The following is a 26,267-nucleotide window of genomic DNA, read 5'->3' as shown; positions in this document are numbered from 1 at the left end:
TTATTACCTCAATCCATATCACACGTTTATTAAGTGGCTGTACAATAACAAATGAAAAATAAATTTTAAAAAATACGGAGTACATAACCAAAGGGGGGAAATACGCTGTGAGCTTGCTTTTACCACAGACTACAACAAAGTCATATTGGGAGTATAACGGGTGGGGTTACGGATATACAGGATTTACACCCTTTTATCACAGGATTACAGCTGAACCTGTCAATTCTTTTACAAAACTGGTCTGCCGAGTATTCTACGATATAGAAAAAATATTATTTTAGCTGGCTCGGGATACATATACATTTATATATAAAAAATAAACTAACTGAAATATTAATGAAGTTATATGAGGTGGTCCAAGGATAGTGACTAGACAAAACACTTTCAATGAACACATACAAAAAACAAGTTTTGCTCGTCAATTCATGTAAGTTTTTAACAGTTTCTCAAACCACCCTCTGTTAAAACGTCTTCTGGAATGAGGTTTATGCATACTGAAAACAAAGAGGTACAGTCTGTCGTATAAATTGTGTTTTTGTTTGACATCTTGGAAATTTAAGGAATTGGCAACAGTAACCGCCGAAAAGATGATTGTTTGACGGTCGCGTATAACTGTGGACACCTGCTGTTAAATGGGAAACGAAAACTATGAAGAGTATAGAATTCGATATATATGTACACACGTTTATAAGGGTTTGGCTTGCCTAAAGTAAGGCGGACTTTAGTCCACACCCAGCTGTTTGCCTCCAGCAGCACTCACAGACGACACTCAGCCGAAAACGTGCAGCACTCACTGAAATAACTGGTCTGGGGGAAAAGTGGCGATGAAAACAACCTGCTCATCCTGAAAATGGTTTTAAAATATCTTCCCTTTCTTCTTGTTCTTTTCCAAAGTCCTGTGGGAGGCAAATAAAGCATGTTACTTCTCAGTGAATGTTTTAATACATAAAAAGTCAAGTATGTACCTGTTCACAAGTTTGGAATCAATATTTGCCCTAATATTAAACAATCTAGTTGCAGATATACACTCACTGGCCACTTTATTAGGTACACCTTGCTAGTAAAAGGCTGGACCCCCTTTTGTCTTCAGAACTGCTTTAATTCTTCGTGACAGACTTTCAACAAGGTGTTGGAAATGTTCCTCAGAGATTTTGGTTGGTTATTTGAGTTCCTGTTGTCTTTCTATCATCTGGAACCAGTCTGCCCATTCTCCTCTGACCTCTCACATCAACAAGGCATTTTCGTCCACACAACTGACCGCTCACTGGATGTTTCCTCTTTTCCGGACCGTTCTCTGTAAACCCTAGAGATGGTTGAGCGTGAAAATCCCAGTAGATCAGCAGTTTCTGAAATACTCAGACCAGCCCGTCTGGCACCAACAACCACACCACGTTCAAAGTCCCTTAAATCCCCTTTCTTCCCCGTTCTGATGCTCGGTCTGCACTTCAAGTCGTCTTGACCACCTCTACAGGCCTAAATGCAGTGAGCTGCGGTCGTGTGATTGGCTGATCAGCTATTTGTGTTAACAAGCAACTGAACAGATGTACCTAATAAAGTGGCCGGTGAGTATATATATGAAATGAGTTTAATATGCTAGTCCTGTAAAAGTCCACAATTTTCAAATAATTACTATGAAGGCAGGACATGGTAAAAGATTAAATATTACATGTTTCCAGAATGATGTATAGATGTGTATATTATGTATATTATGAAGTTAATATTACTGCAAAACAACTGAATCATTATTTGGCATTTAATAGCAAAACTAGGGGGAGTTGGGCACAACTTAACACAGGGAATAATGCGACACGGATATTCCCAACATGGGTGTTCAAGCAGAACATGCTGTCATCACACTATCATATTCCCATAGCAACATCACCTCTGGATTTTCACAGCAATCGCAATTTTCTCAGGATTAACCCTGATGACTTTTTCGTATAGTGAAAATAACTCATCTGAAGTGTTTATTACTATGAACTCACAATTTGAAAGCACGTAAACACCTCACAGTGAGGGCGCGCCAGGCTAAAGCACAGCTGTGGTTGGTTTTAAGTGTTAAGGCCTCCTCAGTAAACAATAAGAGAAGGCTATATCCTCCCATATAAATTGAAAACAGCTGCTTTTCTTGGAAATTTTATGCACAAATTAAAGCATAATAGATGCCATGTAAACAAGATGTCTGACTTGATGCATACATGTATTCAGGATGGAAAGTCTGCCGAACAACATAGAACCTGTACTGAATTAATTATGCTCGCATCAATTTATAAGACCTGTTTAGCGACTTTTTCACCCCCATCTGTTACGTAACTTCTGTTCTCTGTTGATTAACCATGTCTGTGGGGTAAGTTTGTTTGGCTGAATTGTGCTGGAAAATGTTCACATTTTCATTTGTAGCAAATACGTGCAGAATGCTCAGCGATTCGGTTCCGCTCAACCCATTATTGTATTGAATTACTGGAAATTAAATGATATAAACATTCTGAAGAGCTTGAAATTGTCTTCCGACACTGATACACAGCAAAAGTGAGTGTGTGTTCAAGATGCCCACCTGGACGCGTCAAGTTTCTGCTGCTCCAGGAAGCGCTGTTGAGCCTCCCAGTTGGCTCTCTCATCCTCAAACTGGCGCCTCCTCTCCTCCAGCTCTTTGTGCTGCGCCTCCAGATTCTTCTTCATCTGCTCATGACGCCGCTGCAGCTGGGGTGGAACGAGCACAGAGAGGTCAGGGGGCTGAGAAGCTCTCTCAGGGTTTAGAGCTTAAGTGTTACTACAATCATAAGCCAGTTCTTTGGTTATACTCTCTTTATAGCATGTGCATGAACGGAACCAAGACAACACTGAAAAGGTGCTTTAAATGGACTAGGAAGCTCTAGGGTGCTGGTTAAGCTATTAAGCTGAGGTTGAAATAATAATAATCACATCATTTTTTCTTTTGGTAAACACTGAAAATGGGTCCCACAGACCCCAACACCACACAAGGGTTAAACGTAGGCAAAGAGCTCCGTTGAATCAGGTGTGTTTCACAGGGAAATCAATTACGCTGGACTCAGTACCCACGAAACAGAGCTAGACACCCCGATCTACCATGCTACCCATTTTTAGAGGTGGGCAATATCATGATATTTATCATCATCATGATAAATTCACAAAATCACATTACATAGGAACATTTCACAGTATATCAGTCTTTAAAGAACACTGTTCAATTCAATTTAGTACAGTGCAGTATGTACAATATCAAATAAATTGTTTTTGTTATTTTTGCAAATTCTGCACTGCTGTCTCCTCATCAAACTCAATGTGATGTATATTGTGCATGTTATATATTTGCCATATCGCCCGCCTTTAGCGGTTCCACATAAAGTCTGTTATGGAAAAAGCAAAACTATTCAACATTAAAAGCAAAGTGGAAAAAAAAACAGAGCACTTCTGCTATCAATACCTCTGCCTCCGAGTCTTTCAGCTTCTGGATCTTCTCTTTGACTTTCATCTCAAAGACCTGCTCCATCTCCATCTCCATCTTCTTCATCTTGGCCACGTGCTCTCGCCTCTCCTCCTCCATCTGGGCCAGAGGGCTCCTGGCAGATGCATTCGCACAGACAAGAACAACACAGTCAATACAGCGTCTAACTCCCAATCCTGAGGGATGATTCCTCCTCTATACAGAGTCATTTCACTCATCTACAGTGATGAGAGAATGGGGGGTGGGGGGTTGAGGGGACACCAACACCTGCAGGACAGCAGAAATCACCCACTACTAATCATGATGAGCTCTTAGTCTTCGATTTCACCACCGAAAGGTGCTGCAACGAAGGTCAGCGCTACAAAGGTCTCACGATTAGCAGCAGGTTCTCTGAGGAGAGGCACATAAAATTCCATCCAACGTTCCAGTTCTTTCAGGGGCTGCAAACCTGGAAGCCGGTGTTGCACAGGCTAGGGAGAGGATTCCATGTTACGAGCAAAAGCTTGAGCGCTGATTGGAGTTAGTAGGCTGAGCAGACAATAGCTGAGCGAAGCCAATGGCTGAAAGTTTTCCTACAGCACTTGTGCCCAACACAAGTCCTCATAAAGCAGATGAGCCAGAGAAATTCTCCCCTAGCAGCCTAGGGAGCTGGGCAATACGGAAAGAAATGACTAGTTACTAATTAAATGTTTCAGGAAAATACCACGAACATAATAAATGAACTACGTTACCGTTGTGGCATTTAAACAAATTATGAGATGGAACTGATATGATACCATGTATTGATAACAGTAGAAAATACTGGATTAAATATTAAAGAAGAAAAAAGAACGAATCTGATCAGATTCTGTAATGAATCCATTAAAATGATATGATTTCATGTTTATGAATATGCAGTGAATCCAAGCGTCTGCTGGCGACGCAGAGCCGCTCCCTGACAGGCAGCAAAATGACAAATCTTCCTTGTAAGATGAATGAAGTACATAACAGTACTGTATCAACACTTCTTATGTAATACAGAATCAGACTGCAGCATATCCTATTGTATCAGCATAGTGTATTGTATTGTATCATACTGCTTCTTTTATATCAGAGCATCATATCATACTGTACCGTAGTGTACTGTTTTGTATCACAGCTGACTGTACTGCACTGTATTGAGTGTATTGTGCAGTATCACAGCACATTGTGGCTTGAGCCACAAGCTATAAGCACTGCTAAACTTTTGAAAATTGTTCTTTTTTAGTGCTGAATGCTTTAAACAGCTAAAAAAGGAAGCATGAACATTTTAACATCAGGCCCTTTTTCAGACACTCCATATTTGCTGTATCGAAAGAACGGAGAAGCCACTGTGTGATGGCAGCTGCTGGGCAGAAGAGTGTGTGAATACTTTAAGCATGATGGTGAAGTGCTTAAGTGACTAAAACACTGAATTGGATTTAAAAGTATGTCTCTGTATCAGCCAATACTCAATAATCAGTATCAGTAATAAGGCAGTATGGCAGAGATGCATTAATACAATGAAATATAAAGTATTTTACAAGTAAACAGTGTCCACATACTCCTCATACTGTGTAGCGTGGTCTCCTAGTTAATAAATGTTAATTAATGCCCAGCTCTACTACCCTAGTTACGCTCTATACACGCTTTATTGTAATCATGCCCTTTATCAGCAATACAACCCCAAGCTCAGCTGCAAAGCTGGTCCAATCTAAAAGGATCTGCATCTAACGTTTTACTCTGTGGACCTTTTCTCAAGCAGGAAAAAAGCAGGAAAAAAAACATCCATCACAGACACCAGGGGGCACCGTCACCAGTGGAGGAGGCAATTCAAAGATGACACAAGGCTTTGGGAAGAATACAAACAAAGTAAAAAACAACCACTTACATGCCTTCAACCGAGTCAGCTCTACAAAACAGAAACACACAAACTTAGCACGCCGAAATCATAGTATTCTCTGAGGAGCAAAACAACAAAAAAGCTATAATCAGAATCAACAGTGGTGAAAAAGCACAAACGGCAAATGACAAAATTGGAGCATATTGGTGCTGTGGCTTCCTGCCGCAGGCGTGTAGTAAGCCGTTCAGTTAGTGTTGATTTCTGGGTACGCAGCTTATTGGCTGCTGCAGGGCAGCAAAACGTGTGCGTGCGTTAGTCTGAGTTTCTGTATGCGCACACAAGTGAGTGCTTGCGCAAGCTTGGGACTCGACCAGAACAGGTTAACCACTTTCAAATGCGATTGGCTTTGCAAATAAGGAGAGTTAGAGAGCCGAAACTCAGGAAACCGAGATGCAGCAGCATCAATTTCAATGAGAGAAAGTGCTGACTGGCTGATGCAACTAAAAACCAAGGACTGATGTCATCTATTATGAATAATTAATCATTAAAAAAAAAATAAACTTACCACTGATACCAATCTGGCATGTTTAGAAAAAGTATCACTAACTACAAACAAAAGAAGAACTTACAAAAAAAGGAATGTGACTAACAAAGAATGAAACGAACTAATACTTACATAAAAATAAATAAATAAATAAATAAACTGGAGGTGGGCAATAAGATGATATCTATCATTATTGAGATATGTAGCATCACAATACACTTTAACATATCATGAACGTCATCAGTACCTAAAGACAGCTGCATGTTTCATTGCAAAGAATAATTAGTCCTATTTAACTCTATTTAGTGCAGTACACACGATAAAAATCTCTATATTTTATAAAATGTGGCAGTACTGGTTCTTTTCTCTCAAATACAAATAAAACATCATCACATTGCCCAACTCAGAGTGAAGCATCATGATAATGTCTTTACACCCTAATGGTATATTTTTGCCTTATCCCCATAAACGGTCCCCAAAGATGCAGCTCTAAAACTGTCTAGAAGAGTGTGAACACAAGTGGTGCAAAACTCGCCCCTCAAAAGGGATACAGTCCAGTTTGCAAACTAAGGTTAGACCTACACTGACCATTCAAATAACAAATGAGGAAATGACTCATTCCATGAGCAGCCACTTGTACTGTAAGTCATTAATTACGTAAACAATGAAACGCTCACTTCGTAAGCTGGCCTTTGGCCTTGTTGTTGTCCATTCCATTGCAGGTGACGGCGGCAAGCTTCCGGCTTCTATAGTTCTCATAGTGGACGTTGTTGGTTACGTCCTTCAGGTCCTGCATGTGGGTCCTGGGAGGAAAGGGCTTATATGAACAAATAGGGCTCTTCGCTCATACCACGCCAAGCTTTTACACATCATTACTGCCATGGGCGAGAATCCCACAGCACTCTCTCACAAGCTGCAATATGACTTTGTGTATATGTTTTAAATTATTAAAACGTTTATTCTTTTACATAAATGGTTGCAACTGTAACAACTGCAATTTCCCTCTGGGATCAATAAAGTACTCTGATTCCGATATAGTGGGTATCATCCGTATTTAACATAGTGCTGCACAATATGTGAAAGGCTGAATAAAAATCATCGTATTTCTATTTTTTTCCATGACTGGTTCCTTTTTGTCCGTTTCAACTTAGAAAAATCAAATGCATATTGTTTACTGTAAAAGTGTCCTTAAGTACTGGGACGTAATATTTCTGCCAACGTCCACCACTATTAGTTTCTCCTGCATGAAGATAACATTTTAATTACATAGCAAGTTACAAGTATTACAGACAGCACTTTCAACTGTGTTGAATCTGAATCATGACACTCATATGGTAGTTAGGATCCTGCATTTTGCTCGTCTAATATTACTTATCACATTAATTTAAACAGTAATGTGTGTATTTCTAGGACATATCTAACATGTATTGCCTACCTGATGAGCATGTTTCGTAGAATGGTGAAATCACAGTGATCTCCATTTTCAACTGCAGGGAGGAAAACAAATTTTTTGAGAAATATCATATTTTGTAATCTACTGAGCTATTTTTTTAACTACGACTCAGTGTATACAGTACTATGTAAAAGGCTTAAGCATCTGAGGGTATGTAAACCTACTGATCAGTATTTACAGCTTCCAACCAACACAGTTCATCTTATCTATTCTTCAGTAAATCAAACTGAACTTTAACACATCCATACAACCAAAATACCCTGGAGAATAAGAGGTGAAACAATGTTCTTGGCTGCCTTTTAAATAAGGCATAATAACTACCTTATACTGATGGAGTCACTAACTAACTAAACATACCGTTTCTCTAAATGGATGTCTCAGACTGTAGGCTAGGCGTTTTAAAGCAGAGTGCCTGTGTGTTTAAGGAACGCGAGGTAGAGCAGGTGTTGGTGTGAGCGTTCTGGCTGGCGTACCTTCTGCCACCCCCCACGGGTACTGCCTCCCTCTAATCTTCTTCCCGTTCACCTCGATGATGGTGTTGCTGCCAACTACAGCCAGAGGCAGCCGATCCTTCGCACACAAACACACACGGGTGAATGCTTTTAATCTGGCTGCTACACAGAAAGAACAGCTTTCACACCATCACTGCCAAGTCACACACCTTATACGGTAAATAGGACTCATACAATATGGTACAATATGGTTCTCACGATCTTACAGTACCTAATTCGTACACGTTCTTATGCAGACGCACTAATTCCCATTTACGTGTAGTTATAAACCTCCATTCAAAGGTTGGAATCGTGTCACATTAGTAATTATTTTATTCAGTATTAACTCGTACAGTGTATTATTAAATACTATAAGCTAGAAGATATTCTAAGGTTAAGTTTTATTTCATAAACTTTAAATATTTAGTATTTATTTAATATTTTTCATAGGTTTTTAGGAAACTCCAGGAAGTTAGTGACTGATAAATACCACTGTAATGATCTATTAACATCAATTTCTTTATGCATAATCTGCCTGTGATCCGATCATCACTTTTCAAATGCAATAAATTTTGGATATTCATATTAGACCAACTTCTTTCTCAGCCATTATGAGAAATGCTCATCTAGCATTTCTTCATTTTCACAGCTTCCTAGAAATTAGTTGACAGAGAAACCATAAATTTGTAACAGCATAACACACAGTATCTGTTACTACATGCATCTTCAGCCACGCTGGCTTTATATTAACAATTATTTACATTATATTATTTATTCCAATCTTCTGAATGTGTAGTGTGTGAAGTTAAACTTGCAGAAATATAAAAGTAAATGCCCAAAAAAAATAAATGATTTTTTTTGGGGGGGGGACTGACTTTGATCTTTTTCACAAGCTTGTTCTCTTCTTCATCATCAGTCTCTGGAAACTCATAGATTTTGATTTTGTGCTCCTGGATTTCTCTCATAATCTGAAATTAGAAAAAAAATAAAATAAAAATCATGAATCAGCACAGAAACGGCACAAACTCTGGGCCTGTCCTGGCAAAGACAATGTCAAATCAGGCTTCAATTCTGGAGATTAAAAATGAATCTTGGGAGCTGCTGGGTGATGATTAAGTTTTGGGAAGGCAGTCAATTGTAGCTTAAGAACTTGGAAACTTTCAGATGAGCTGGAACAAAGTAGACAAAGAAAGTACTTGTATCTTGCACAGAAGAGAAACACCTTCACAGAGCTGCACAATATATTGTTTGTGATCATTATCGTGACATCAGCCTTTGCAATACTGATATCCTGCAATCCTGATGGCTGCAATAACAGTCCTCTAACCAATTAGAGTGGTTTTTACTGTGTGCTGTGAGAATCCTGACAAACCACAGTTAGTAAAGGTGTTTTGAAAAAATCTATATATTTATTTAATGCAATAAAGTGTTTGTCACCATAATGCAGATCTGTAACCATAACATATTACTGATTCCACCAATGTTTTTCCCATATTATGCAGCACTACTGCCTTGAATTTATTCATTTAACACAGATTCTTAGGCATAATCTTTGTGGTCAGGAAGAGCAGGTTGGGATTTAGGCCTTTCTCTCCAAGTGTCTCTCCTCCTGCTGAGATTATACTCAAACAGATGGCTCAACAGCCACAGGACAGGCGGCTCCGAGGGCATCAACACTCCTGACTCGCATTAGAATTAGACAAGCAGAACTGGAACGCAGGTGAGAGGACGGAAGCTAGCTGGGACGATCTGAAGATAGAGAAGATTTCAGTAAGCGAACCTGTTTCTTAAACTGTTGGCACTCTTCTGGGGTGAGGGTGTCCGCTTTGGCAATCAGTGGGATGATGTTCACCTTCTCATGCAACCGTTTCATAAACTCAATGTCCAGCGGCTTCAGCCTAAGTGAGCAAACACGATGGATTATTACCAAGTAACGACAATAAAACCTCCACACAAAATAACTGCGATGAAGCACAGACATAAAAAGAGGAGGAGACAGTTTACTGACTGAAACATGAACGGGACAGTCTGTAAAGCTCAACATGGAAGCTGTACAGACTACAATAAAAAAAAAGCCAATCATCTGAGAAAAGACTGGTCCATAAAGTTGGTCATTAAAGTCGGCCCCTAGTCACAAACCTTCGCCAGAAAAGTAGAGCACATTCCTGCAAACCAGATTCTGGAGTTCTCAGCTATATGGGCTGAAACTGAAGTGACCTTTCCTCTCGGCCTAACTGTGAGTGCGTCCGATTTCCTGCCAGTTGTGATAACAGTCTACAGTGATGAGTTGATGCACTCAGTGTTCAGATAGCATGGAACAAATTACAGAGACTCTGGTTGTGTCTCCGTGTCCGTATTTTACTCCGGCACGTCCTACTAATTCTCAGCTGAAGGTAAAAGTGTGCTTGGACATCCCAGAGACGACTTCCAGCTTATGCACACCGTCCTATGTTCACCAGTGCACAGATGTAGAAGCAGACCTGGACTATTAATTGTTAAAATATCAAAATCACAATATAAAAGTATTGGTAGTCTGGTATTCATACCAGTATTTAAGTAAAAAAAATGGTCATGCTGTTAGCCTCAACAATAAATGGGCCTGGAGCTAATGCCCCCCCCCAAATTGTTCAAACTCTAGTTGGCAGTACTATTATCCTTAAACTGTGAAGGTCTGAGGCAGGTACTGTTGGACACAGAGCTCTACTCTCACACTGTAACTGATAAATTTTGCAGCTAAACAGAACATCTAAATAACTTCATATGCACAATTCAACAGGCCTTAAAAGGCTACACATAATTCCCAGACCTTAGGTATGCGTCTATAAACAACATGAAAATAGTGGGCCTCATTATCTGACCATTATCTGTGAAACATCCATAAACAGTAGGAAATGGGTGTGCCAGTGTGGTAACTCCTCACGCTGCACGTGCCCTTGGCACTTTACGCTTAGATACAACACGATAACACAGAAGGCTGTTAGTCTGGTGCCAGAGCCTTATCAGCTGCTGAGATTGTTTTGTATGCTTATGTCTATAGTCCTTCACGACATTCGCGGGATCTCAGTAAGGCCTATGTTTAAATTAAAAAATAAAACCTAACACACAGCACATAGACTAGAGATGTGCATTCCGAGTTTTATTTATATTTTTATGTATAGTTAATTTAAATATTATTAAGATTTGAATGGATATCTGGTTAACGACAGGGTAAAAAGAAAGAGCTTTTTGTCTGATAACAATATATTATTTACATTTACATTTATGGCATTTGGCTGACGCTCTTATCCAGAGCGACTTACAATTTGATCATTTTACACAGGTAGGCGAAGGCGGCGTTAGGAGTCTTGCCCAAAGACTGACAAGTGTAGTGTAGGGTGTTTGTCCAGGCAGGTGAGCTCAGAGCGCAGGGGTGTTATTCACTACACTACATCAACCAACTATACCAATTATAATATTCAAATATGATAAACTGGTGCACAGATGCAGCACGAACAAAAATTTAGCAGCTCATCTGGTGCACTTTTGAAAACGTGTGTCATTTAAAAATAGTCAATGGAAATCTTTGGGTTACTGCGCAGGAGTAACGGAAGCTGCCCCATCACGTGAGATAATGAGCAAACGCTAACACTAGAGCTAACCAGCGCAGCAGTAATGGTGATGACTTCTCTTCTATGTAAAGCTTTTCTCAGGGGATGATATGTAAGCATGCAAGTCTGTCAAGGCAAAACTGAGAACAAAGAAATATTCTCTCATTGTTCTTGGTTCTAGTCAGGATAGTCGGCCACGGTTACAGCCAGGGATAGTCGGCCACGGTTACAGCCAGGGATAGTCGGCCACGGTTACAGCCAGGGATAGTCGGCCACGGTTACAGCCAGGGATAGTCGGCCACGGTTACAGCCAGGGATAGTCGGCCACGGTTACAGCCAGGGATAGTCGGCCACGGTTACAGCCAGGGATAGTCGGCCACGGTTACAGCCAGGGATAGTCGGCCACGGTTACAGCCAGGATAGTTGGCTACGGTTACAGCCAGGACAGTCGGCCACGGTTACAGCCAGGGATAGTCGGCCACGGTTACAGCCAGGACAGTCGGCGACGGTTACAGCCAGGACAGTCGGCCACGGTTACAGCCAGGGATAGTCGGCCACGGTTACAGCCAGGACAGTCGGCCACGGTTACAGCCAGGACAGTCGGCGACGGTTACAGCCAGGATAGTCGGCTACGGTTACAGCCAGGACAGTCGGCGACGGTTATAACCATGCTCTGCCTTCTTAACCACATCCTTAACAATGTGCTTACATTAGGGCAAAGTTTTACAAATTATAACATGACCTACATAATCGTAAACAAGAGTAAAACCGTTGCCTTGACAGCTTTGTTAAACTGTGAGGCAATGTAGCCAAGCAAAAAGCGATTTCAGTATTTAAACACTGGAACATTTAACTCAATCAGGCATTTGAAGAAGAGATGTATAAAGAATGAAACTGTAAAATATCTCGTACATTTCTAATGTTTTTTCACTGAGCGTGCAAAGCAGAACCGCAGAAAAACGTGCGGTCGTATGCTTAAAATGCTCATACCTAATACATATCCTAGAACCAAAAACCCAAACTAACTAAACTCAATCAAATGACTGATGGCAGGGCTGGAGGAACAGATGAAATAAGATGGTTAAGTGAAGAGCTCGACACACACGGTGTAAAGAGCTTAACATCTCTCTCTCTTACCCGTGCCCTGAGGGTGCTATGAAGTACAAGCAGCAGTGGACCCTGCTGTCCGGCATCTGCCGCCTGTTGACACGTGACTCTGCATTCAGGTAATCCTCAAACTTACTGTCGATGTGATCGATGACCGGCTGCCAGCTACAGAACAGAACACACAGCAGATTGAGGGCAGGCATTCTTATAACCTCACCTGTTACCCAGAATAACTTGTCATATTAAAGGGCCCAGATCATTTAAAGCTGATTTTTTTCACTTTTTTGAAATAATAAACAAGTTTCAAAAGACATTGTGTACTCCCCACAGCCCAAATATGCAAACCATTCTGCAAAAACAGCCTGTTTTCAAGTTTTTTCTCCCCTAACGTCACAAAAACCAACACATCTACATATCGCTGTTGTCGGAACAAAACCTTGTATGTCCAAAATGGTAAATTTACAGGAGAAGGAAAAAACCGACTGCACTTCTAATGTAAGTCAATGGAACCAGAGTTTTTTCCCCAAGTAATTTTGGGCCATTTCTTTGAGTCCATTTGTCGTGAAATTTACAATGTAAAGAGTAACAAGCATTTTTTGAAATTATGTCAAAAACTGAAAAATGGCAAAAATGGAGATATGAGGTTTCGTTCCCACAGCAACGATATGTCTGTCACAATGTAGCTCCGCCTATTCGCAATGACATTAAGTGAATTAGCTCAGACTACTTTTTGAATGAAACACATAACAGGGCAGTCAATCATCATGCAAATGAGCCCTCCGACCAATCACAAAACCGTGATTTGTAGGCATTTTGATGAATGAGGGTATCTATCAAGTTCAACAAATATGAATAATATTTCTTGTTAAATAATACGAACCAATTTTAAACCACACTGAGGTTTTCCAATGAGTTTTTAAACACGCTGCAAGGCGTATCGCAATCCCGATATTTTGAAATAGAGTTGTAACATGATACTTTACCTGTGAGATTCGGCCGCAATTTGGATTACTAAAGAGGACTGCTTTAAATTTGTGGAAAACGAATCAGCCAGGCAGCCACCAAAGCAGTGCAAAGAAGGCACCATGAACACACTCACCAGTTACTGTTGTCTACAGCATCTCCAAAACCAGGAGTGTCCACCATCGTGAGGAGCAGCTGAACTCCTCCTTCCTTCAGCACCACTTTGGACTGCTCTACCTGAAACACAGAGCACACAGCATTTATAGACTTAACTATGGAAATGCTTTTCATGACTCCCTGATGGTTTATATAGTCACTTAGACTCATTACAGGTATCCTTTGATCCAGGGTAAACGCTATGTTGACAGACATAAGTGATCAGAGCGGTCTTTAAATATCACACCCAGTCTTATTAACCCAGGCTACTTCTGTAGGTGCGTCTTCACAGCTGGCTGTTGGCTGGATGGACTATTTTGCATTAGTTTAAAATACATGATGACTCAGTGTTTAACGAGGTCTTTAGGCATCATCTTTCAGTTTGATTACAGATGTTCCAGACTGCTTTCCTGCCCCCGATCTGAGCCGAGTCTAGTCAGCTATTTGTGTCGACATAGCAGTACAGTTTAGGTACGATCACGCTGCTCCGCCAGTTAACGCCACAGTAAAATCAGTTTATATTACTGTTTACAAAATGACAAGATGTGACACTCTGAACTGATTTGTTTTGTATTTCTCAAAATGATGATTTTATATCATGTTTAATGATGGCATTTCATTAAATTTGACTGAACTGACAATTTGGCGTCCAGTAACTTTATTACTCAGCAGTGAAATCACTTCATTTTTAGATGTGTGTAGTGATTTTACACTCTGAGCTGAGAGTTTAATAAAAAAACTAAATCTATGTGAAATAACCATTTTATAAAGTCCTAAATATGCCTTCATGTCTGCAAAACATTAAACTTAAGGCTGGTAAAACCAATTGTGCCTCAGAGCTGAAAAACATTGCAGCAGTGTACACTCACCGACCACTTTATTAGGTACATTAGGTTCAGTTGCTTGTTAACACAAATAGCTAATCAGCCAATCACACGACCGCAACTCAACACATTTAGGCGTGTAGAGGTGGTCAAGACGACTTGCTGAAGTGCAGACCGAGCATCAGAACGGGGAAGAAAGGGGATTTAAGCGACTTTGAACGTGGCGTGGTTGTTGGTGCCAGACGGGCTGGTCTGAGTATTTCAGAAACTGCTGATCTGCTGGGATTTTCAGGTACAACCATCTCTAGGGTTTACAGAGAACGGTCCGAAAAAGAGGAAATATCCTTTGTTGATGTGAGCTGCATGCCCACATTTAGACAACAGGTGGCTACTTTAAACACAGCGGAAAAAGACTTCCTCTTTAAAACAGTTCAACATTTCAATCACTTCATCTTCTGAATGTGGAACTAGATCAAGCTTATTTTAAGCTCACACATCCTCAACTTTAACATCTCTAATAGTAAAAAACATTTTCAGGCATTTTATTACATTAAATATCCCACTTCTATTTTTTTAAACACACCTGACCACCTGACAGGTGCCTACATTTTTTTTTTAAATACATTAAAAAAAAAAAAAAATTATATATATACATATATATATATGTGTGTGTGTGTGTGTGTGTGTGTGTGTGTATGTATGTGTATGTATGTATGTATGTATGTATGTATACACACAAATACACACACACACACACACACAAACTGCATTTGGTCCAGTTCAAAGACAGACACATGAATAGGTCTTGGATGTTTTTTCACCCAATGCCTCCACTCTTTTCCCCCAAATCTGATGGGGAAAACCGAGAAAAACATTAAAAGTCAGGTGTGAAGCTAAGAAAAAGCTGACACTGTCTCCTGAAGCTGCAAGTAGTAACACGTAGCATAAGGCAATGTACCATTACTGTGGTATGCTGGGAAACCAGAGTGACTCTGGTGCAACAGTCCCATGAAGCCAGGATCTTACTGAGCCTAAAAACACTGTAAAAAGTTGGGCTGTCCCCAGGTAAGGATTTTATTGAATGTCCAGAAGGCCTGATTTTAGACTTCAAGCCTTCACTCTACTAAATAATCTAAATAAATGTCAATGTCAATTTATTTATAGAGCACATTTTACACAATGTTAGTTGACCAAAGCGCTGCACAAATACAAACATTAAACTACAGTTACTAGTAAAACAATTTAAACGAGACAAAACAAATGACATAAAAGCCATGGAACAGTAACGAGCTTTAAGACTAGTTTTAAAACGTGACAGAGTGGGTGCCAATCGAATCTGCAGCGGCAGCTCATTCCACAGTTTCGGGGCAGCCACAGCAAACGCTCGGTCCCCCCTCTGTTTCAGCCTCGACTTGGGGACCACCAGCCAAAGCTGATCTGCAGATCTTGGGGCCCGTGCCGGAACATAGGGCACAAGCAATTCAGCCAAATAGCTGGGAGCTAACCCATGCAGAGACTTATACACTAAAAGGAAAAGTTTATACTGTTCATATAAATTTATATAAATACGTAACATTACACCGGACAGACCTATAGGACTAAAACTGTAAGTTATCACTTTAATAAAATGTTTGTATTACACTTAAGTGGTGTGGCTTCTTCAATTCATCATGACACAAGCCGGAGTTCTTTCTCAGTTGTATTAAGTAAAACACTGCAGAGTTTGCGTCCCACCTTCTTGGACTCATCTTTACTTTTTTTTTTTTTTTTTTTTTTAGGATGTATGATTATACTAGAATCATACTGTATTGGCAGATAATTGCTTAGAAAAAACGTAAAAAATGATTATTACTGATGTATTTGTTGAACGTTTTAGGCAGTGCTGCTCTACTAAATTCATTTATTATATTTTATCATTTGTAACCTGTAACAAAAAGAACAACGCTAAAATAAATAAAAAGACTCGAGCTACATGGCCCGAATTTCCATATTTACAGTTTAAAGAGCCTTTTGAAAACACGTCGGAATTCTGTAGTCATCAACACGCCCATATTAGGACCTACTGGTCTAAACAGATTTCTCTATGGGAAAAATGAATGGAGTGTCCAAAAATCACAGCCATGGTGCCCTTAGGTAAACAGAGGTGCTCCAAACCTGATACTTTTTGTCCTATATACATTTTCCTCCCGAATGTCAGTGGATTCCCTGAATTCCCAGAATAAGCAGTCGAAATATAAATAACGCTACATATATACTACAAGTAACCCAAAACTCACTCCTGCACAATGAAATGATGTTTACTGTACTTTAACACTATTATACACCAACACGGCTACTCTAACTGTGGGCTATTATTATACATTCGAAGCCTGTTAGTGTGGGGGGGGGTATTTCGGTGAGGCTTGCAGTCTTATGATGTCAAATCGTGCAAGTGTGCACAACGGTATGAACTTGCCTGTAGGAATATTTATATTTATTCACCAAAACGAACTCAAATTCAGATGATCCAGTGATATTCAGAGAATTTTTTTTCTAACAGAGAAAGAGCTTAGAGTCCGGAGTTCCTAATATGGTCATGCCACCTACTACAGAATGAGGACTATAATATAGTTATAAGGTCTATAATATAAATATAAACAAGTAAACACAGAAACAAACAAAGAAAAAATAAATAAATGCAAGTAAGACCTTAGACTAGTCTCTTAGGAGTCTTTCACCTGAGAACCTCTTAGATCATTAAGAGTGAACATTTAGCCCAGTACCTGAACGGTCTTCTTGACTCTATGTGACGGTCCCGGGTATTCTGAGGAGTACAGGTCCGTGAGGAAGAGAGAGTTAATCAGTGTGGACTTGCCCAACCCTGATTCACCTGAAATTGCAAAAAGGAAAAAAAAGGAACATAAGTTCATCTTATTTATGTGAGAGCGGTGCTTCTCAACCCATCTCGTCACAAGTCTGCAGCCTGAGGGTCTTCATAGGCCTAGTTTGGATCTTCTGCATTAAGACATCTGACAATGATTTCAGGGAAAATTGGTTGACCTGAGGCCGTATAACAAACATTTAGTCACCACGACAACTGAATTTAGGACAGGAGTATAATACAAGCATCCTAACTGTCCTAAACTCCTAAACGCCGTCCTAACTTTGCAGGAACACTGGGGTCGTCCTAATGTGCAAATAAAACTTCTGTTTTAATCATCAGTTTCTATTGCTGTGAAGGGCAGCTCAGTTCACTACAACTACGCCTGGCATAATAACATTTACTTATATTGCAAAATGGTGGTTTCAGTTGGGAGACTTTTAATTCTCCGACTCTGCTTTTTAAAAATCCCAGACAAGGCAGACACGACCTCCAACGCTGCCTCTTATTCGTTTCTTAATGCTGATGAAAACTTGACAGATGAAACACTGCAGTGACGGCGGTGAACGATGGAGACGGCTGAACGTGTGGTTGTTTATTAGGAGGAATAACGCTGGCAGGCTGGCCAAACTCTGGGAAATGAAAAATGAAATCTGAGTGGCGGCTGTCCGATAAACAGCACGGGGCACTGTCACAACATCCCTACCGTCCAGTTTGTTGCACTTTGGTCTTTTATATTGATAACATTGATCTGGTCAGATCCTGACTTTGGACAAAAGATAGGAGGTTTCTGTTATACAGCCCCAGCATCTCAATGGTCCGTCCGATGTGGACCGTCCTAACTCTTCTCAAACACGCCTCCAACTAAAACCTCAAACTACAAATCTTTCTGCTTAGTTCCTTGTAGATGCACAAATGGTCTGTTTGTTGTATAAAAAGGCTTGAATGTGACCCTAGAGAATCATTAATCTAATGACAGTGTAAGCAGTGTTCAGCCCATGCCAAAGCACAGAATGGCCCTATTATACAGCTGATTCTCATTGCCTTTGTGAGGTGCGCTCGTCTCTCTCCTGGCAGGGAATGAGAATAACTAGATCCATGTGAGAGGACACAGCCGCAGACCTCAGATGATGCGGCCGCATCTCCGACGGTCCAAACAAGAAGTGGCGCGACGCCACCACGGTCGTCCAAGGAAGCGTATTTCTGTGGTTGAAGTCTCTGCACAGCTTTATTTATTCAACTTGTTTCAGCTTTCTGGGTCACTAATATAGTTACATCTCTGCAGATCTTCACTGTGGGAGAAACACTGCATCTCCAAAACCGTATCTTCTCCGGAGAAACAAAAGACGTCCTTAACTCTTACTGAAAGTTAACGTAACATCACGCTGGATCATTCTGAATTGAATGTGTATGAGGAAAGAAGGGCAGCTAGCGTTTAAAAAGAAAAAAAAGAAAGAGGAAAAATGGACATGCAAGGTTTTGCTCCAACAGCCACACATGACTTTACTTTGTAAGTTCCAAAAAAAAAAAAAAAAAAAACCCTGAAAAGGTTTTGTTGGCGTGAAACAGGTTTTTTCTACGACTGGGTACATTTCACAGCTCTCAGCTTCATGATCACCGAAGCGTCGTCCTTGGAACAAAGGGCACCCTCACCCTACATTATAATCTGACCTGGAGGGATGCAGAACAAAGACATAAAGAGCAATGAGCGAAAAAACCCCGCCTGATTTTAAGTGTGATGCATTACGGCTTAGATTATTCTTTTCCGTCACGTAACCGAACCAAAACTATTTAACTTAAGTGATGCTTTTTTAATCCAACAAACGGGGAAATTCCTCCTCCGCATTTAACCCATCCGTGAAGTGAAACACCACATACACACTAGTGAATACACACACACTAGGGGGCGGTGAGCACACTTGCCCGGAGTGGTGGGCAGCCCTATCCACGGCGCCTGGGGAGCAGTTGGGGGTTAGGTGTCTCGCTCAAGGACACCTCAGCCACGGACTGTCGGCACTGGGGATTGAACCGGTGACCTTCCGGTCACAGAGCCAGTTCCCTAACCGCCAGCCCACGACAAGCGCAGTCCAGATAGCGAGTGGAGGTCAGTACTTGGACAGACCTTTATCTGTGTACCCTCACACACTGACATTAGCACATTAACCAAGGCTAATTGTTCCTGGCACAGCTAGAGTCAGATTCAGCCAGGCTCCGCGACCGAACGCAACCTCTGCAACAACTAGGTGAAGTCCACTAAATCAGGGCTGCACGACTTGGACAAAATGCTAGTACTGAGATTAGACACTGATTACACTGGAAACGCACTGATAGATCAATTCTAAGTTATGTGGTTCATTTCCATACTGCACAGTTCTGCAGCATCAGTGCTGCACAAGCCAACGTTCCCATAACAATGCCATGTTGTGCAGTTCGACACCAAGTCATACCGAAGCTCAAAGGACTTTTCTCAACAAACCACAGCGATAACCACAAGATTATTTTTATGGAATTTAAATCCCGGCTGTTTGGTTCTATGGATTAGATCTCTGGAGGACAGTTCAACCCACGAAGGAATTGAAGGAATGCGCTGAACACGAAGTCTTCATGAAACAGCTCTGTCTACTGGCCTCAAGCATGGTTAGCAGCATCGCATCAAAATACCATCTTTTAGCTGCACCCCAGGCACATTTCTCGGCCTTATCTGCTCTTTAGGCAGTTATCCCTTCTCTTATGCTGCTGTATAAACACTGAAAATATCAATTTTATGCTTTGGCTCAAAACAGCTTCAAAGACATCAAACGAAAACCGCAATGCCTCATTAATGGAGACCTGAACTCAGGAGTTTCAGCTGCTCTCTGGTTTTTCGTTCTGAGAAACAGCATCGGAAAGTTTGCGTGGGGTGACTTTGCTGAAATGTAGATGGGGCGATGTGCCACAGGTCAAAAATACTGGTTCGTTAGGATGTTAGAGCAAAAAAATTCATACGTTACGGCTTTAATTAGCTGCAGTAAGCGGCAACATTTTGCTTCTGTGGTAAACAACACTGCACTGGACTAGCAGCCTTTTATACACCCTAAAAAATAAAATAAAGCTTTTATGATCTGTTTTTTTTTTTTTACGTTGAAGTCAAACTTTCACACAGTCCATGCTGAACTTGATTGGTTTGGTTGCTTGGACTTGGATTAAACCTCAGTCTAAAAATTCTAATTAGTCTAGGCCAAAATGAAAAATTTGTGGGCAATAATAAACATATTTATCATATTTACAATAACAAGCATGCGTCGGAAAAACACAGCCAGGCACGGTTAAAACATAAATAATTAAATAAATAAAAAATCTAAAAACATACATTTTATTCCAGGCTTAAGAGGAACACTGCCACTGGGGTTACTGTGACGGTCACTCTACTGAGCTGGTCTGCTCATATCATCAGAAACACCTTATTTCACATACTAATAGTGACAAACTGTACCAATGGAACAGCGTCCAAGACGCCAAGCAGACGAGCTCAAGACGAACGTCCACCACAGAAACCACTCCACTATCATAGCGGCTACAGTTACGACAATATCTGATCATCTGACTGGATTCTGCGTGTTAAAAGGGAACAAGAACGCAAAAAACATCAAGTCGAGTGACCACTTGGATCACGGGTTCTGCATTTTTGTGGCCAAAATGTGAAACGCTGGGTCAAAAGGCAATGGTTGTTGTTAACAGGCATATCAAATCATATCATATCGTATATCTTGCATCTATTTCTCACTACATTTGCCACCAATTTCTTTAGGCAAGAGCACTGAAAATATATTCATCTTAATGTGAACCCATTTACAAAAAGTCAACCTTTCGCCATGATGCCACTTTCTCTTCTAATACCGACACGACTTTGAGAAATCAGCCAATACCTTTAAAAAAAAACTTTAAAATGAGCCGTTTTTAACCGAAGCACTTCACCTAAACCCAATCTATGACTTAAAAGTAGGCTAAGAACCACTCGATCACTCTACCAACCCCACAGGAAGAACCACACAGCTGACAAACAAGAACAGCATCACTGAGGGCTCCTTCATGACGGATCGGTTACAGGATTCAATCGTTCGTTCATTCCTTTTTCCCTTCTACACCCAATCCAGCGTGTCCTGCTGACGTCGCTGTGTCGTCTCTAGCTAAAGCTTTCGGTTAAACACCGCAGCTGTTTAAGCAGAGAGACCCAGCCAAATAAACTGCTTTAACTGCCATCCCTTCGAAGTCAGCCGTTCCACTTAGAAAGGCAGGCCTGCGTTTCAAAAGGCATCATTTTTTTAAACTTAGGCAGGATGTGAAATCACTGCCTTTCAACCCCGGCTTCCTGTGTGGTTTTATCCTGACAGCTTTTAGACTGAATGTCAAGAACGCAGTCACCCAGCTGGCCAACGCTCAAAAACTAGACAGGAAATTCAAAGTGCACGCAAGTACAGCGCGCGGGAGTCTTCACTCAGCACAGATCTCTACAAGACAGTCTATTACAGTGATTAATCTGACGTCTAAACCCGACGTCATCATGCAGATTTTATATATATATATATATATAAATATATATAAAACAAAAAAAAGATGTTTTCTTACCCACAACCATTAGTGTGAACTCAAAGCCGCGTTTCACGGACTTTCTGTAAACTTGGTTGGGGAGGCTCGCGAAGCCAACATACCCCTCCAGATTCTTCTGTTGCTGCAGGAAAGTCACACAAACACATTTGGCTTTTTTAATTCAACTTATACCACAGCACCATGAAAACAAACGGCTCTGAACAAAGCACTTCAAGCTACAAAACCTACACGACCACAAAAGCAAACAAGATGAACGGTGTTTACAATATTTGGATTATTATGTCACATTTTAAAGGCCAAGTGTTGTGGAACTGCAATCCAGGCCTGATACTCACTGCTATTTGTTCAAACCCCAGCAACGTCCGGTACAGGCCAAAGGTGATGTGGTCAAATAAGGCCATCGAGTGACGGTTAGCAGGTCCCGGCATCCACAGGAAGAAACAGGGATGAGAGAGAGAGAGAGATATTAGTATCCCAGGCATAGGCACAGCAGCATGAGTCAGAAAAAAAACAAACAGTCTGGGAAAAATCAAGGAAGCAACAAACTGAATTCCGAACTTTTAGCCAACTGTGTTTCGCACACAGAGGAATTAGTCCTCTGCATTTGACCCATCTGTGCAGTGAAACACACACATGCATGCACACTAGTGAACACACACACACACACACACACACACACACACACTAGGGGGCAGTGAGCACACTTGCCTGGGACGGTGGGCAGCCCTACCCATAGTTGGGGGTTAGGTGTCTTGCTCAAGGGCACTTCAGACATGTACTGTCGGCCAAGGGGATCGAAACGGCGACCTCCCAGTTAGGTTAGGTTAAGTTCCCCACGACTGCCCCCAACTAGGACTAAAACCTAACTGAATGATAAACAGGTTGACGTTCTCGAGTAGCTCACTCAGACAAAGACCATCCTCCCCCAAACATCCTGCAAATGACACAAGAAACTGTAGGAACTCCATGGGGCATTAAAAGTGTTCCACTGAACAATATGGGGAACCACATTTCGTTACGGTACATTGGTGTAGTGTTTAGGTTTAACTAACTAATTAATTGACCCTTATTACTCCCACAATGGAGAAATTTCACGTCCGCATTTAACTCCTCCGTGAACTGAAACACCACATGCACTATAGTGAGCACACACACACTAGGGGGCAGTGAGCACACTTGCCCGGATCGGAGGGCACACTTGCTCAAGGACACCTCAGTCATGGACTGTCGGCTCTGGGGATCGAACCGGCGACCTTCTGGTCACGAGGCTGGTTCCCTAACCTCCACCCATGACTGCCCCAAGTTGGTTTAAAGCAAAAAAGTAATTTCACGACTGAAATTCAACAGAAACGTAGGTTCACTGGATATTTAGCACAGTGAATAAAGCAGCAGTATCGCTGCTGAAATTACGAACCCTGGTTCCCATCACCACCACTGTAAACAAATCCAAGTCAGTAAGTTTCCCTACAACGTTATATTTCACACCTAACCACTCTGATCACTTTTGATCGAACGTCAACAATCAAAATATACCAATCACTCTTTGAAAAACTGGTTAAACTCTTTTTCAAAGTAATAACGTAGACATAAACGCTGCTGCTGGCTAAATGAAAAGCGTAAGGGGAACCAATCGGCGTGATCGAACCTTGATCTAACCCGCCTTACGCTACCCATTTCCTACTGGCGGTCATTCACTGTCAGTAATGGTGGCATTTTTTTGGCTGGACTTCTCCTCAAAAGGCAAAAAGCAGCGGCTGAGGTGGTACAGAAGAAAGTACAGAAAGAGAGATGAGCTCAGATGATACTCGACAGCACAATCAGCAGGCGGTCACACGGCAACATCATCTGTTCCGCTCCGCCTGCTCCCTTAATGTCAGCAGCATCGTTTGTTCTGCATGCTGGTTCACATTACCCTGGAAATAAATCTCTTCATTCGGCCTCAGGCGGCGCTGCTCAAAACCAACGATCAACATTTACCAAGTGCAGTACTAGAAATTCATCAGAATGAAAAACAGCCCCTAAGCTCGGGGAACCGGCACTGAACCGTGACTAATACGTTAAAAAGGAACGGACTCATTTACAGCAGAATGCGTCTGTCCCATCCTAATGTGTGAACAGTTTCCAGAAGCTGTTGTTTCTTGATAAATGCCTTTAATACAAAAAAACCCCACATATTTTTAAGTGACCCTTATTAATCCCACAAACGGGGAAATTCCACCTCCGCATTTAACCCATCCGTGAAGTGAAGCACCACATACACACTAGTGAACACACACACACACTAGGGGGCAGTGAGCACACTTGCCCGGAGCGGTGGGCAGCCCTATCCACAGCGACCGGGGAGCAGTTGGGGGTTAGGTGTCTTGCTCAAGGGCACCTCAGTCATGGACTGTCGGCTCTGGGGATCGAACCGGCGACCTTCCGGTCACAGGGCCAGTTCCCTAACCTCCACCCATGACTGCCCCAAGATCATCAACATTATTGATGTTACCATTTAATATCTTGTCTTGTAGGTTGGTTTGGCAGAGTTTTATCAGCAAGCTCAAGGTTGTGCAGTCTTACAAAAATGAAGATCTGTTAGGTCGATATTTGATTTCCTGAAATCGTTTTAATGCCAGGCTTACGTTCTTCCTTCAGTAGGTCGTAATTGACAGTGCTCACAACATTTCGTGCCAGAAGTCTTTGACATCTAAGCAAATTATCCTGGCGATTAATGTAATTTTTGGGGGCAGTCGTGGGCTGGAGGTTAGGGAACCAGCCTCGTGACTGGAAGGTCGCCGGTTCGATCCCCAGAGCTGACAGCACATGACTGAGGTGTCCTTGAGCAAGACAAGCAAGCGTGCTCACTAGTGTGTATGTGGTGTTTCACGTTACGGATGGGTTAAATGTGGAGGTGAAATTTCCCCGATTGTGGGACTAATAAGGGTCAATTAATCGTAATCTCTCAGTAAAACGGGTGGGCGGATTAATACTAAGGCATCAAAACTTCAGGTGTCTTTTTGAGAACCGATCCCCTCGTGAAAACACTGTTAAACAGGCAGTAAATTGAAGATCTTTAGATGAAATAAATGCATCCCCGATTCTGGAAACGGGGCAGTCGTGGGCTGGAGGTTAGGGAACCGGCCCTGTGGTGTCCTTGAGCAAGACACCTAACCCCCAACTGCTCCCTGGGTGCTGCGGATAGGGCTGCCCACCACTCCGGGCAACTGTGCTCACTGCCCCCTAGTGTGTGTACGCTCACTAGTGTGTATGTGGTGTTTCACTTCACGGATGGGTTAAACGCGGAGGTGAAATTTCCCTGTTGTGGGACTAATAAGAGTCACTTAATCTTATTTTAGCAAACCTTTAGTAGGATAGGAACCACTTTTCCTACACACAGCCGGATGGCACATCCGAGAAGAACCCTTAGAACCGTTACCTGTATCTAGAGCCCTTTAGGTGCTCATCTATTAACTTGTTTGGTGAAACGCTTCTTCAGATTGATGGAGATGTGTTATGGTTCTTTAAGCTTCATCAAGAGTCCTGCTGTTGTTACGATGCCAAGCTCGTTACAACAGAGGAACCCATTGTGGTGCTAGGTTATATAGAACCATTTTCAGACATCCTAAGCTAACCTACATAGCTAGAACCATAAGTTAACACATTCTCCTTCAATATGAAGAACCCTTTCACCATGTAAAGAACCCTTTCAGCATGAAATGGCTTTATACAGGAACCATGGCTCTAAACAGAACCATTAAGAGAACCTTTAAGAGAGCAGGTCTAAACATTTACCAGCAGTGAATGTTATAAAACACCAAACTCCCCACTCGAGGTAAAGCTAAGCGCGGTTAGCTGTTAGCTAAGCTAGTCAGTCAGGCCCTAACGGCACCCGGGCTCCAGCTAACGTTAGCTAGGCTAGTTAGCCTCGCTCGCGCGGACTCACACAGCCGAAACACGACGACGCGGTTTTCGCTTTAACCCGGGCTTCGCTCGCATTACAGCCCGGCGAGCTCGTCCGCTTTGTTTCGGTCGTTTCTCCGCCTGTTAGCGCGTCGCTAACGAGCCTCACAGCAGCGACACGGGAGAGAGAAGCGCGCAGGAAATGGCTCGGTTCGGTCCGTCTCTCGCTAACCGTCACCGCAGCTTGCCTAAAGCAGCCGGGCCGCTGGTCTGAGCCGCGGCCAGTACCGCGCCGAAGGGAAACGCGGGGCTTTGTGCCGTTTCTGTGTGGGTTTCTGGCCGGAGCTCTTACCCATCCCGCCGCTCAGAGCCGCTCCGAGTAACCGATCACTGCCGAGGCGACATTCCCTGCAGACCACTTCCGCAAAAAACGGTGCGCGCTCTGCGTAGCGGGAGCCCAGCTGTACTGGAACAGAGCTGCGCAGAATGCGCGCGGCGTGTTGGTGA

At 42.0% G+C, this 26,267-nt stretch overlaps 1 protein-coding gene across 4 annotated transcripts; it reads right to left on the bottom strand.

Annotated features, from left to right (window-relative positions):
- sept7b (septin 7b) lies at nucleotides 1-26,267 on the bottom strand. 4 transcript variants are annotated; one of them, XM_017686185.2, is made up of 15 exons: nucleotides 26,113-26,267; nucleotides 25,040-25,041; nucleotides 21,897-21,999; nucleotides 17,194-17,300; nucleotides 13,588-13,688; nucleotides 12,519-12,653; nucleotides 9,575-9,692; nucleotides 8,670-8,762; nucleotides 7,777-7,873; nucleotides 7,286-7,337; nucleotides 6,528-6,653; nucleotides 5,355-5,375; nucleotides 3,446-3,581; nucleotides 2,555-2,700; nucleotides 1-896 (listed from the first exon to the last, which is right to left on the bottom strand). In XM_017686185.2, exons 1-15 carry the CDS (start codon nucleotides 26,114-26,116, stop codon nucleotides 857-859), a joined length of 1,281 nt encoding a protein of 426 aa, XP_017541674.1. In that variant the 5' UTR covers nucleotides 26,117-26,267; the 3' UTR covers nucleotides 1-856. The 4 variants fall into 4 exon arrangements, with proteins under 4 accessions (XP_017541674.1, XP_037389949.1, XP_017541672.1 ...); XM_037534052.1 differs by lacking the exons at nucleotides 25,040-25,041; nucleotides 26,113-26,267 and adding exons at nucleotides 22,214-22,215; nucleotides 22,587-22,736; XM_017686183.2 differs by lacking the exons at nucleotides 25,040-25,041; nucleotides 26,113-26,267 and adding an exon at nucleotides 22,214-22,294.

Source organism: Pygocentrus nattereri, chromosome 24 (genome assembly GCF_015220715.1).
Source record: "Pygocentrus nattereri isolate fPygNat1 chromosome 24, fPygNat1.pri, whole genome shotgun sequence".
Taxonomy (NCBI): Eukaryota; Metazoa; Chordata; class Actinopteri; order Characiformes; family Serrasalmidae; genus Pygocentrus; species Pygocentrus nattereri.
The sequence above is the reverse complement of the archived record's forward strand: the minus strand, read 5'-3'. Positions and strand labels throughout refer to the sequence as shown.